Raw genomic sequence first — 15,026 nt, forward strand, 5'->3', positions numbered from 1 at the left:
GCGCACAATGCGCCTCCTCCCCTCGCTAGTATCCGCCCTGGAGCCGCGGCAAAGGTGTAAAAGAGCCACATGCGGCTCCGGAACCGCGGGTTGCTGACCCCTGGACTAGATGATCCTTGGGGTCATTTCCAACCCAACAGTTCTATTATTCGTTCCCCAAGCTTTCACCCCAAGCTTTCCACCAGGATGGATATATCTGATGCTTTTGAGAACAGCTGCTATGGCGTTTTGTAATGTTTTAGCGGTTTATAAATATTCCAAATAACCGATTTCGAAACCGGAACTTGCTTCCAAGGAATGTGCCTTGGATCCTGCAATCGGCTTGCAAGCCTAGACACAGTTCCTTGGAAGGTAGTTCCAGATAAATAAACAGGAACTGCCTGGTAAATAAGGGTTTGTGGTGTCAGCCAGATTCAGCTTTAAGTAAATGATCTTGTATTCTCATTCATTCATCCTTCTTCCTTCTGGCTGTTTTTCCTTTTCACTCTTTCACATTTGACCACTGCCCAGATCTATCTTAGGAGTCCCTGCTGATTTCCAGCTATGCTGGTCCACTTACAGCTTAGGAGTCCCTGTTGATTTCCAGCTATGCTGGTCCACTTACAGAGGCTGGCAAGACTGAACATTTGCCAGTGCTCCAGATCAATCAAAGGGGCCCTGCTCTGTTGCCCTCACAGTACTAGCATCTCCACATCACATATATCAGGAGTCAGCAAACTTTTTCAGCAGGGGGCCAGTCCACTGTCCCTCAGACCTTGTGGAGGGCCGGACTATATTTTGGGGGGGAAAGATGAATTCCTATGCCCCACAAATAACCCAGAGATGCATTTTAAATAAAAGCACACATTCTACTCATGTAAAAACACGCTGATTCACGGAGCGTCCATGGGCCGGATTTAGAAGGCGATTGGGCCAGATCCAGCCCCCGGGTCTTAATTTGCCTACCCATGAACTACAGCCAGGAGTCAGCAAACTTTTTCAGCAGGGCCGGTCCACTGTCCCTCAGACCTTGTGGGGGGCTGGACTATAATTTTTTGGGGGGGGGGGATTAACAAATTCCTATGCCCCATAAATAACCCTGAGATGCATTTTAAATAAAAGAACACATTCTACTCATGGAAAAACACCAGGCAAGCCCCACAAACAACCCAGAAATGCATTTTAAATACTTTTTCTTTTTTTAAAAAAAAATATTTTATTAAGGGTTTTCTTGTTTTACAGTGTGAGTGTAATGCCTCGTATTTTTTTTCTCCATGTAACATTTTCACAAATCTGTTTCATTTGTTGAGGCATTAGGGGGAGAAGAAAAAAAAAAGAAAAAAAAGAAAGGGGGTGGAGGGAGGGGAGATGGATGGGGGTGGGGTCGGGTAGCGGTGTTTCTATTATGCTTAATGTATGTAGAATTTGGTGTCAGCGTGTTTGTGTTGTTCACTTGTGTTCCTTTGGTGGTGAGAGAGGTTGGGGTTGGCCTAGGGTGTGATTGTTTGTTTGTGATTGGCTGTGGTGATCTTTGTTTTCGTGTGTGAGTGGGGTGGGTGGGTGTTTTGGATCAGGTTAGCCATATTGATTTGTATGCTGTTGGTGGATTATTGTCATTGTCCTGTTGGGCTGTGTATGTGATAAAGGGGAGCCATACCGGGGTGAAGGTGTCTTCTTCTGTTTGTCCCCGTGTCAGTTTCAGTTTATTAGTTAATTTTTCTAGTAGGGCTGTTTCCCATACTATTTGGTACCATTGGTCCATGCTTACTCCTGACAGGTCTCTCCAGTGTCTGGTTATGGTGTTTCTGGCTGCTGAAAGAAGGTGGGTTATGAGTTCTTTGTGGTGTAAATGGGCATTGTTGTCTTAGAAATGCATTTTAAATACTGTGGTCCCTCGGGTTAAGTACTTAATTCGTTCCGGAGGTCCATTCTTAACCTGAAACTGTTCTTAACCTGAAGCACCACTTTAGCTAATGGGGCCTCCCACTGCCGCCGCACTGCCAGAGCACAATTTCTGTTCTCATCCTGAAGCAAAGTTCTTAACCCGAGGTAATATTTCTGGGTTAGCGGAGTCTGAACCTGAAGCGTATGTAACCCGAGGTACCACTGTAAAAGGACACATTCTACTCATGTAAAAACACGCTGATTCCTGGACCGTCCACAGAGCGGATTGAGAAGGCAATTGGGCCGAATTTGGCCCCCGGGCCTTAGTTTACCTATCCATGACATAGATCCTGTGAAATGCAGAATCTTCACTTTGCACCCAGCTGCCTCATACTGTGGTTCTGTTCTGCCTTGGTCAGGCCGCACCTGGAGCTCTGCATCCAGGATTCAATAGAACCTTAATAGATTGGAGAACTGGGCCAAAACTAGCCAGAGGAATTTCAGTAGGGTCAAATGTCAGTTCTGCACAGGCAGGAATAAATCAGATGCACAACTCTGGGATGGGGGAATACCTGGCTTGACAGCAGGACATGTGAAAACAGATCTAGGAGGTCTTAGTAGACCACAAGTTTATCATGAGTCAGCAGTGTGATGCAGCAGCAAAAATAGCTAATGCAATTCCAGGCTGCATCAAGAGAAGTGGAATGTCCAGATAAGGGGAAGTCATAGTATCACTCTTATTCTGCATTGGTCAGACACCGAGACAGGGAACACAGCGTCCAGTTCTGGGCACCTCAATTGAAGGAGGATATTGACAAGCTGGAAAGTGGGCAGAGGAGAAAAACCAGGATGGTGAAGGATCTGGAAACCAAGCCTTGTGTGAAACAGTTGAGGGAGTTGGTGATGCTCAACCTGAAGACGGAGAGACTGAAAGGTGACATGAGAGTAATCTCCAAATATCTAAAGGACTGCCACATGTCACATGGAAGATAGAACAAACTTGTATTTTGCTGCTCTAGTGATAGTAAGACCTGTTCAACAGTGGAATGGGCTCTATCAGTAGTGGTGGACTCTATTTCGTTTTTAGGTGGCCACCTGTCAGGGATTCTTTAGCTGTGATTCCTGCACTGCAGGGATTTGGACTAGATGACCCTTGGGGATCCCTTCCAACTCTAGAGTTCTATGATCACAGGCTTGGGGGTATCCAGGGGTATCAACCAAACTCAGGCCCTCAAACTCATCACAATATTCTTAAGCTGAGCCAGAAGAGACATAACTCAACCAGACCATTGCCCAGGTAATAAACCTCATGCTTGAAAGGCCAGTGGAAGAAATATGGGTTTTGGGGGCCTTCCAAAAGCCTTTATCACTGGAAGACTGGCATAGGTCCAGTAGAGAAGAATGTGATATTTATTCATTATTCACAGTGAGATATGAAAATGAAATTATGAGATGATATGTTTGCTGCCTGTAGGGTATTGCTTTTTCAAGCCACACTGGTGCTCTTTAAAGGTGAAGGAAACCCTCTGCCACATGGTAGTGACAAAGTCCTGAGTGGCTCATGGCCCTCAACCTGAATTAGCTTCCGAATTGGAGGATTGCTCTTTTTGCAGGGGGTTGAACTAGATGACCCTTGAGGTCCCTTCCAGCCCTACAATTCTGTGAATCTATTGTTATTTCACAGCACAAATACATTATCTGAGGGGCCCTGTTTAATGCTCCCTCAGCCGTATAGGTAAAATGCACAAGGGCACATATCATTTGTTGTGGCAATGTAAATTGATTTAAGGTTTTGGAGTTTAAATTTTGTCAGAAATGACAAACATTACTGAAGAACCCTTTTTGTTGTTCAAGATTAACGTTACTGAATATTTTTGATGATGCCAGTAAATATATATGATAAAAAGAATTGGTCTTATATAATCCTGGCAACTCAAATAGTTATTGCAACAGTATGGAAAACAGCCCAAAATCTTACACTGGATGGTACCACTCACTCTGAGATTTCAAAAAGGACTAGAACCTCCAGGTGTTTTTTTTATGATTTGGCATTCCCTTATTACAACAGAACCATCATTTTCAAGACAAGCTAATTACAATCCTGGCAAATCTAGAACTACATTTGATAGATAATGCTGATGTTCTTTACTCAGACTTCATTATTTTAACCCCTGTGCAAGTGTACTCATTCTATGTGTCTCTTTTATAGGTTTTTCATCTTTTGATTTTCATCTGTTGTTAGAACTGTTTCCTCTGTTTTACATACATTGTAAAAGGAATTTAAAATAACAACAAAAACTTTACAAAAATAAATCTACAAGGGCATAACAAAGGACATGTTCCCAGAAACTGTGGGATCCCCAGAGGATGCCTTTGATGATGTCCCTTTATAGCTTTACAGAGAGCAGTAAATTCCAAACAATTCCACAAGACATTTGGCAACATTTCATTGGTCCTCGGACAGGTGCTGCTTTCTTTTCAATTGCTGTTTTATTGTAAAGGTAAAATAAGAGGGTTTTTTCTGTTTTAAAAGCACACTTAAAATAAAGGCTGGGTTCCCAGACTTGTGAATAATTCTGGTGGCCATAAGAACAGAGGAAGAGGCCTGCAGTGACGGGATCAGACCAAAGGCCTTTCTAAGAACATAAGACCAGGCCAATGGTCCATCTAGTCCGGCATCCTTGAGATCAGTAACAGGAAACTAACAGAACACCTGCATGTACTCAGCCCAAGATTCCAGAATACCTCTCCCAGCAGTTTCATGCACATGGTGAAAAGAATGGGAGACGAATAAAACCATGAGGTAACAGCCAAACGAATTGGCTGTCCGTAGAGACATCACCTTGCCAACAAAGGTCCGTATAGTTAAAGCTATGGTTTTCCCAGTAGTGATGTATGGAAGTGAGAGCTGGACCATAAAGAAGGCTGATCACCGAAGAATTGATGCTTTTGAATTATGATGCTGGAGGAGACTTTTGAGAGTCCCATGGACTGCAAGAAGATCAAACCTATCCATTCTTAAGGAAATCAGCCCTGAGTGTTCACTGGAAGGACAGATCCTGAAGCTGAGACTCCAATACTTTGGCCACCTCATGAGAAGAAAAGACTCCCTGGAAAAGACCCTGATGTTGGGAAAGATGGAGGGCACAAGGAGAAGGGGACAACAGAGGACGAGATGGTTGGACAGTGTTCTTGAAGCTACCAGCATGAGTTTGACCAAACTGCGGGAGGCAGTGGAAGACAGGAGTGCCTGGCATGCTCTGATCCATGCGGTCACGAAGAGTTGGACACGACTAAATGACTAAACAACAGCAACAACAACAACAACACAACAAATTCCTGCACTGCAGAGATTTGGACCAGTCCCTACCAACTCCACAGGTCTATGATTCTACTTTTCACAGCCTGGACACTGTACTGCTGTTGATGCAACCTAGAACCACATTTGTCTTTTTAGCGTTGCTGATTCATGTTTTGCTCGCAATCTAGTAAACCCCCTAGAATCTTTTTTTTAAAAAAAAAACACACACATACCACTGGCTCAATTACTAGTTTTTTGTGAGGTGCTCTCAAATGCATACTTCATTCCCCACAGCATTTTGCATGCTTTCTTGGGGGGTGGGGGGGTGGAATTGGCAGGCCTTGTTAGGAAGGGTTTGCAGAGTTTGACTTTTTGTAGAGGATGATTTAATTCTGAACTAACTGATTTTTTGTTTTTTTTGTTTTTTTATTTGCCCAAAAGCAAGGGTTAGAAAGCCTGTGGGTTTCCATTGCAACATCTGGGCTATTTATGTAACTGGGGGCTTGGGGCGCAGAAGCAGCTACCAGACAGGATGCCTCCAGGCTGCCTAACCCCAGGAACATGTGTCAATACAAGTCACAGGTGGGGCAAGTCAAAACAGGTGTACGAGACTGAGTAAGGGCAGGGTGTGAGCAAAGGAGGGGCAAGCAGAATGGGATCTATTGGAAGCATTTCATTCTACTCCTGTGCTCTTAAAAAAAAAAAAAGGAGGCAATGATACTAGATCTAGAAGGTTCTGAGCTGATTCAAAAATTAAAAGGGAAGGTGGATGCATGGAATAGCTGAATGCTAAATAGCCTGCAATCCTATACATATTTACCCACAGACTCAATGAGACTTACCAAGTGGCTAGTAGACACTGAAGCCTTCCCTCCTTCATTAATTTGTTGAATCTTCATTCAAGTTAGTGGCCATCGCTGCCTTCTGCAGCAGCGAGTTCCATACCTGCACTATGCACTATGGGGGAACAAGTGAATCATGAGAACTGGTATTTCTAAAAAGAGACATACAGTGGTACCTCAGCTTACATAGGCTTCAGGTTACATACACTTCAGGTTACAGACTCCGCTAACCCAGAAATAGTGCTTCAGGTAGCAGCAGGAGGCCCCATTAGCTAAAGTGGTGCTTCAGGTTAAGAACAGTTTCAGGACCTCCAGAACAAATTAAGTACTTAACCCGAGATACCACTGTATCATCTATCATCAGGCCCAGACAGAGGGGGGCCATATGGGCCACTTGTCCCGGGCCTCCGATTCCAAAGGGGGCCTCGGTCAACATATTGTATATCTATATTTTCCATGTTGTCTTTATATGCAGATACGGTTCAAGCCTTGAAATAAAATTATTTGTCAGCATAACTTCTGTGAAAATTATTTATATACTTACTAATTTATAAGACTTCAGTTATCCCCAGGGTAAAAAAAAAGCAGGGGCACATTATCTACCTGGTCTGGGCCTCTGCCTGGTTCTGCAAGGCCCTGTCTATCATATAAATTTTTTTTAAAAAAAATCTTTAAGAAGCAAGAAAAAACCCACAATTATTTCACACCTTGTTTTGCTATTTATTAACTTTTTCACTTACACTTCCTACTTTTAAAACAAAATAAGAGCACTTTCCCTTCCTGCAGTTTCCAGCAATCGGTATTAAGCAGCATTGCTGCCTTGCAAAACCACATGCAACACAAATGTTAAAACAGCTGAACAAACATGCTAATAAGCAACCAAAGATTTAAAACAGGACCACAAAAAGATGAATAAAAAGTGAAGAAGGAATGAAGAAGGTTAGAAATAAAGAAGGCTAGAGGAATGAATAAGTCCCCATGTAAAAGCCAGAAGAGAAGCGTGAAGGGCGGTTCTCAGGGAACAGAATTCCACAACTGTGGAGCCATTCCTTAAAAGGCCCTGTCCCCCCAGCCTGATTGGCCTCAGCGGTGGGCCAGAGAACAGATTTCCCAGGGTCCTATACAGGTTTGCATCGTTGTAGGTAGTCCCAATCCATGCGGCACTTTAAGTGTCAGTACCAACACATTAAGTTGAGCCCAGACAAGAATGGGTAACCAGTTCAACTGACGCAAAGCCAGTGTGGTATGTATCAAAGCACCTACCCTACCCCACTGCATTCAGGAAGCTGAATGTTGCAGCAGCTGAAATTTCTGGTCTGCCTTTAAAGGCAACCTGATATAGACAGATGCCAGTGCTGTCTAGTATTGACAGAATCATGGATGTGTAGCATTGGAAGGATCATCTAGTCCAACCCCCTTGCAATGTAAAAATTGCAACTCAAGAATCCTTGACAGATGACTATCTGACCTCTACTTAAAAACTTCCAGTGAAGAAGAGCCCACCACCTTCCAAGGGGGTCTGTCCCACAGTCAAACAGCTCTTACCAATAGAAAGTTCTTCCTAATGCTTCATTGGAAGCGCCTTGTCATTTGAATCCATTGGTTTGCATTCTCCCCTTCAGAGCAGGAGAGAACAAGCTCGCTCCATCTTCCATGTGACAGCCCTTTAGATATTTGAAGATGGCTATCCTATCACCTCTCAGTCTCCTCCTTTCCAGGCTAAACATACCCTAAAGGTAAAGGTAAATGTACCCCCGACTGTTAGGTCCAGTTGCGGACGACTCTGGGGTTGCGTGCTCATCTCTCTCTATAGGCTGAGGGAGCCGGTGTACAGCTTCCGGGTCATGTGGCCAGCATGACTAAGCCACTTCTGGTGAACCAGAGCAGCCGCTGGAAACGCTGTTTACCTTCCCGCTGGAGCGGTACCTATTTATCTACTTGCAATTTGACGTGCTTTCGAACTGCTAGGTTGGCAGGAGCAGGGACCGAACAACGGGAGCTCACCCTGTCATGGGGATTCGAGCTGCCTACCTTCTGATCGGCAAGCCCTAGGTTCAGTGGTTTAGACCACAGCGCCACCCGCGTCCCGCATACCCTAAACATGATAGTAAATGAGTGCAGATCTGCTTTCTCCTTTTTGGGTTGCAGTTGGGGAAGCTGTCACAGCTGCTAAATTCATCCCTACCTCTGAATGATGTTAATCACAGGTGGACTCCCCAAATGGTGGACCTGATGTGTTAGGCTGCAAATCTCTAAGTAGGTTAGAGCTCTGGCCAAACAACAGGTCTTCACCCTGATCCATTTTAGAACTCCTTCGGGGTGCCTCTTTAAGACTTCCACTGCCTCCCTGAGTAGCAGAAGACGAGAGGAAGACCTGTGTGTACTGGTGACAACTCAGCCCAAGGACCCAGGTGACCTCTCTCAGCAGTTTCATGCAGACATTGAAAATAATGGGAGGCCAATGGAACTCCGAGGCAACTGCTAAACAAATTGGTTGTCTATACATCAAAATTCCTGCATTTCAGGTGGTTGAACTAGATGGCCCTTGGTGTTCTCTTCCAACCCTACAGTTCTATGAAACCTTTGGCTGCAGGTGCCTGGTGTAATTCCAATGAAGACCTTGTTTCGGTTGGTGTTGGGACCAGTCCAATTCAGGGGTCTCTGCAGAACAGATCTCAATTTCCAGGATATATAACATTCCCTGCATTTTTAAAGGTAGGGGGAGGTTTAGGTGTGTGGGTTATTTGTTAAATGATCCCGATTTTCTTCAAGTGGTTGGGAAGGTGGTGGACTTTCCTTTATTGGAGCTTTTAAGCAGAGGTTGGTTCTCCATCCACCAGGGATTCTTTAGCCACAATTCCTGCATTGCAGGGGATAGAACTAGATGACTATTTGGGTCCTTTCCAACACCACAATTATAAGATTCTATTCTTCTGCAGTATTCTTCCTTTCCACCTACAGCTATTTGCCTCAGTGCAGCACTGTGTTGTCAAAGCCTTTCCACTTTGATTATGCGACATCCTTAGCCTGGAACCAGGCAGAAAGGCCTCCCCAAAAGGCCTAAGCCTGAGCTCCTCCAGATTAGAAATCTAAGCACTGGTGGCCAGCAAGAAACAGAACTAGCCAAGCTGTCGGGGCAAGCCAGCAATTGGCAGTGGATGAATGATGACAATCTCCATCAGAGATGCCTTCAAAGAGTGTAGAGAGACCATCTTAAACTGATTTTCTCGTTGAAGAAGCCAGCAGTGTCCCGCTCAGAGATGCAAGAGAATGCAAGAAGAGGAATCATGTGGCAAGCAGGCGGCTGGAATTTCAGGCATATGACTCAACAGGTGTTGACGTGGAGTTTCTTGGCTTCGGAGAAGGACAGAGCTGCAATCCCTCAAATGTGGGAGTTGGCAAGCCCAGCTGTGGCAGGTGCCAAATTGCATTTTAATTAGGTGCTGAAAGTCGGCTGAGTAATTGTAATATTTATGAAACCTTCTTCCCTAGAGTTTAATTTTTTTTGCTTGAAAACCCTGTACTGAATTTGACTCTGGGATTATGTTGGAGGTGAATCCTCTCATTCTCCTACCACGTGCATGGATGTGCATTTGAATGAGTGATCAGATTTTTTGATATCTGGATCACGACAGTCTGAGTGCTCTTCTGAGGCTACATTACTATCAAAGAAAAAAGAGAGAGGGAAAAGGAAAATTCCATACTAGGGATTAGGAAAGGGATTGAAAATAAAGTATCATAATGCCGTTATACAAACATATGGTGTGATTGTGTTTGGAATTCTGTGGACAGTTCTGGTCATCTCAAAAAGCACATTACAGCAGCACCTCGGCTTACGTTACCATTGGTTTGCGAAAGCGGCAAACCTGGAAGTGTTTCGCCGTGCACATGTGCAGAAGCCGTCACTCCTGTTGCAGAAACCTCGGGATCCGACCGGAACTCCAGAACAGATCCTGTCAGCAACCAGAGGTACCACTGTACAGGGTTGGAAATAATTCAAAAAAGGGCAGCTACAATGATCCAGAAGGTGGAATGGCTCCCCTATGAAGAAAGGCTGCAGCATTTGGGACTTTTTAGTTCAGAGAAAATAAGGGACGCGGGTGGCGCTGTGGGTTAAACCACAGAGCCTAGGACTTGCTGATCAGAAGGTCGGCGGTTCGAATCCCAGTGACGGGGTGAGCTCCTGTTGCTCAGTCCCTGCTCCTGCCAACCTAGCAGTTCGAAAGCACATCAAAGTGCAAGTAGATAAATAGGTACCGCTCCAGCGGGAAGGTAAACAGCGTTTCCGTGTGCTGCTCTGGTTCACCAGAAGCGGCTTAGTCATGCTGGCCACATGACCCGGAAGCTGTCTGCGGACAAACGCCGGCTCCCTTGGCCAATAAAGCGAGATGAGCCAGAGTCAGTCACGACTGGCCCTAATGGTCAGGGGTCTTTACCCTTTACCTAGTTCAGAGAAAAAGCAAGTACAGTAATAGATGATATGATAGAAGTGTGGAAAATTATGCATGGCACAGAGAAGGTAGACAAAGAAAAGCTCCCCCCCTCCAATCTCATAACAGAAGAACCTATGGGCATCCCGTGAAGTTGTATGTTGGGAGATTCAGGGCACAAAAATGGAAATCCTTCCTGACGCAGTGCAAAGTTAACCTATGGAACTCCCTACCACAGGAGGCAATGATGGCCACCAACTTAGATGACTTTAACAGAGGATGAGACAAGTTTGTGGAAGAGGAGAAGGCCATCAATGGCTGCTCCCCACAATTGCTATTGTTAGAAAAGTTGGGTGCCTCCCCTCGCCTCTCTGCCAAGTGGCGGCAAAAGCCTGTGATGTTCCAGGCACCCACCCAGGGTCTTTGGTCCTTTGGATAATTGAGGAAACAGTGGAGACTGTCGTCAATGTAAGAAATATGTTTTATTCACCTATTTACACCTTCAGTCTGCAGGGAGGGAGTCCAGATCTTACAGCATGGTCATTGCAGAAGGGGCTTGTCCCCCACAGCAATGAAGCTATGGAGCCCAAGGCATCTATCCCAGTCAGTTCTGCAGCCAGGCTGCCCAAAGATGGATCTCAGTCTCTCTTCCTTCTTCTTTTTCCCAGAACCCCTTGCTTCCAGACTCCCTTTTCAAAGACACAGTTACCCTGGCAACCTTCCAAATCCCTGTCTCTGTTCACACCTCAGGGCAGGGGGTAAGGACAATACTCTAGCATTGCCAATGGCCCTCAAAGGCCCTCCATTGTTTCTTAATGGCCCTAGCTTGGCCAAGTCATTTTGCGTAGGTTAGCCCAGGAATTCCTTTGCAGTTTGCATTTCTTCCTCCACATCCCAAATCATCAAAATCCTACCATTTATTATTTTAAACCCAAATCTATAACGCTATGCTTTGCCTACATGGTCAGATGCAACAATGCTCTGAATCCCAATTGCTGGAAACTGCACGAGGAGGTTAAAGTGCTCACGTGCTGGAATTGTGCTTGCTGGTTTCCCATAAAGGGCACTGGGAGGACAAGGATGCTGGGCTAGCCGGTCCCCTTTGGCCTGATGCAGCAGGCTCTACTTATGTTCCTAAGCCGGAAAAACGGGAGAGGCTGCACCTCCGCTCTTATTCTGCCCGAGGAGATGATTCTATTCTGCTCTCCCATTGTTGGAAGAGTTCGTCTCTGTCTCACTCCTGAAGAGGGCATCGGATCAGAGGAGTCGACTTTCCCCTTAACGTAAGGGAGGAGGGGATGAGCCCCAAGGAGGCGCTGCCGTCCCTCAAAAGGCGCCTGGGTTCACCCCAGCATCGCAACTTCCCCGCACGCCTAGCAGCAAGAGGTGCGGGAGCGAAGGGGGTCGCGGGCAGACTCCGGTTCGGGGGCGGTCTGGCGGCAGCCCTCCAACCGCTAAGGGGGCGGCCCTTGCGGCTGAGCAGCCGCCTCGTAAGGAGGTTTCACTAGGGCTTAGTACGCGAAAGCATCTGCAGGCAGGGGCTGGAGGAGTCCTCTCGCCTGGAAAGCCGGAGCGCCGCTGCTGCCAGCCAGTGTAGGCAGCAGTAGGCAGGGCCATCTGGCTGCAGCGCCCCCAGCAGACTGCCCGCTCAGAAGGCTCCGGCGAAGGGGAGCCCAGCGGGAGCTGCGACCCCTGGGCCCCTCACAAAGCGGCCCCTCGGGCCCCCCTCCGGCGCAGAGGAGGCTCCACCCCCGGCTCCGCCCCGCCCCCGCCTCCGGAGCCCGGACGCCCCGAGCGGCCGTCGAGGGAGGCGGAGACAGCCGCGCTCAGCCCCGGCCGGCCGCTCAGCCAGGCACCCAGCCACGGAGGAGCAGGAGGGCCGCAGCCGGGATGGGCAGGCCGCAGTAGCGCCCCCAGGGGCCGGCGCCATGGGCTCAGAGCCGCAAGCCGGAGGAGAAGGAGGCCGAGGTGGCGGCGGGAGCGGCTGCGGCTCCTGCGGCGGGGCCCGGAGGGGCGTGGGGCGGGCGCTGTCGGGCTTCTTCGCGCTCTCGCTGGCGCTGCACCTCCTCACGCTCGGCTGCTATCTTGAGCTGCGCTCCGAGCTGCGCCGCCGGGAGGCGGAGGCCGCCTGGCCGCCAAGGCAGAGCAGCGCCGCGCGGACCGCAGACGACGAGGACGGGGGGGCGGCGGGCGAGGTCTCCGGTCCCGGCCGGCCCAAGCACCGCTTCGCTCAAGAGTCCGGCAGGCAGCGGCAGCAGCAGCAGCAGGTGGGTCCGGCGGTTGGTCGGTGGGGCGCAGGTGGCGCTGGAGGGGCCGCACGGGGGCCCTGCGGCGCGCTCTCGCCCGCTGCAAATGGGCTGCCAGACTCCAGCTCCCAGCGTCCCTGGGCCCTGGCCGCCACGGCGGGGAGTGACGGGAGTTGGAGTCCGAGGGCGGGAGGGTCGCAGGTCCAGAGCTGAAGAGGGATGGGGAAGCGGGAGGCCGCTGTTGGCCCCAACAACCCTCAGGGAGATCGTGGTTTGGCAGCCCGCCTTGTGGCGGCGGCGATGGCGGGGCGGCGGCTTCGTAGAGCAGGCAGTAACTTTTGTGGAGTTGCAGGGAGCCCCGCAGGATCATCTAGTCCAGCACCCTTGCAATTCAGGACTCACAACTAAAAGATCCCGGACAGACGCTGTCCGATCTCTGTTTAAAAGCCTCCAGTGAAGGAGGAGACGATGCCACCTTCTCCCGAGGAGAGCGCTCGTTTACTGAGTTTAGCACATAAGCAAGTGAGTGTCTGTGATTACAAGAAAGGAAATTCCGACTAAACACTACTTTCTGACAAAGGAGCCAACTCCTAGGGGTCAGGGTCAATTTGCTCCCCCCATAAAATATTTGAGGGGGTCTAGCCCTTTGCCCCCAAGTTGTAGGGCACTGCCATTCAAATGATGTGATCAATTATTTGGGAAGGGGCTTATCTGTCCCCCAGATTTTATTCAAATTGGCACCCCTGCCATCTGATAGTAAGAGCCATCAATAGTGGAACAGAGACTCCCTCTGAAGAAGTTGGCAGACTCTTTTGCTGGAGGTTTTTAAGCAGAAGTCAGATGGACATAGGTCATAGGTCATGGATGCTTCACTTGAGATTCCTGCACTGTGGTGGATTGGACTAGATGACCCTTTTGGTCACTTCCAACTCTACAATTCTGAGGTTCTACAAGTAATTGTGTCACCCATGTGAATGTGAACATTGTAGTGGTGGTGGTAGTGGTGAGGCGTTCTCTCCACACCACCCCCAATAATTATACCAATATGAGACACTGCAATTTATGGTTTCCAGTTGCAAAACACCACCAACTTCCAGGCTGTGCTAATTAATTGTGTGCTTGGCAAAGACTGGCCATAAAATAGATGCCTATTTTCAGCTTTTGAGGAGGATCCTGCTCTGTATGCCCAAATGAACTGACTGGGTCAGTTTCTTTCTTCTGTACTCCATGAACTTTTCGTTGTTGTTCTTTAAAAATGCCTTAAGTCTGCCCAAATGTGAGCAGTAACTTTGGGTTCCTGGTAAAGACCAAATGAATAGTTATGGGCAGCTGCTGTTATTTCAGGCTGTTGCTCTGATTTCTTCTGATCTGATCTGGAGAAGTTGTTGCATTTCAAGACAAGCAGCCCCATCTAACACTTATTTTTAAAAGGATCATTGTTCCTGTTCTGGAATCCTGCTTGTGGATTTCCCATTGAGGTGTCTGTTTGGACACTGTGAGAACAGGATGCTGGACCGGATGGGTCCCCTTCGGTCTCATCCAGGAGGGCTCTGCTAATGCTTTTATGGAAACTTCAGGTTCAGAGACAGTCTATTTAGATCCCTAGGTTCTTATGGGCATTTTGCCACTGTGAGAACAGGATGCTGGACTAGATGGGCCACTGGCCTAATCAAACAGCCAGATTCTTCTAATGCTCTTATACAGTGGTACCTTGGGTTACGTACTTAATTTGTTCCGGAGGTCCGTTCTTAACCTGAAACTGTTCTTAACTTGAAGCACCACTTTAGTTAATGGGGCCTGCCGCTGCGCCGCCGGAGCACGATTTCTGTTCTCATCCTGAAGCAAAGTTCTTAACCCAAGGTAGTATTTCTGAGTTAGCAGAGTCTGTAACCTGAAGCGTATGTAACCTGAGGTACCACTGTATTATCTACCTAATCTCTCGCCGCCCCCCATTTAATGTAACACGTTTTAGCCTAGATTTGAAGGGGGCTCCTTTGTTTGTTGTAATAAACCGTAACTGTAGATATGATTTGATACTTAAAAAGAGCTATCCGTCTTTTAAAAATGGGTGAACAAATTTACCACTATGGTCAGCAGAGTTGTATGCAGTCATTTGGCAGTATCTTCAACCTTTTCAAAACCAGGACCCACTTTTAATCCAAACATGCATTTCTGGACCTTCTTTTTACTCTATGTCTGCAAGGTGGTAGGGCTCCTGTTGCGAATTATCTTGCATCAGGCCACAAACTGCAAGTGTCTCCTAACCTCTCAGCTGAAGACCGATGCTTTAGAACAAAAGTTTTCAACCTTTTTGAGTTCGTGGCTCCCTTGACCAACTGCATTC

General features: G+C 47.6%; 1 protein-coding gene across 5 annotated transcripts in view; it reads left to right on the forward strand.

The window, feature by feature from the left end:
* Positions 1-12,221: 12,221 nt before the first annotated feature.
* EDA (ectodysplasin A) overlaps positions 12,222-15,026 on the forward strand; it is a 52,243-nt gene continuing 49,438 nt past the window's right edge. Inside the window, exon 1 of one of the 5 annotated variants that reach the window (XM_081847193.1) lies at positions 12,222-12,703. In XM_081847193.1, the coding sequence (XP_081703319.1) occupies positions 12,365-12,703 (339 nt within the window). In that variant the 5' untranslated portion in view covers positions 12,222-12,364. The remainder of the gene's footprint in view (positions 12,704-15,026) is intronic. The other 4 variants (XM_081847192.1, XM_081847194.1, XM_081847190.1 and 1 more) reach the window with 4 other exon arrangements.

The sequence above is a fragment of the Podarcis erhardii genome (genome assembly GCF_964252035.2).
Source record: "Podarcis erhardii genome assembly, chromosome: Z".
NCBI lineage: Eukaryota > Metazoa > Chordata > Lepidosauria > Squamata > Lacertidae > Podarcis > Podarcis erhardii.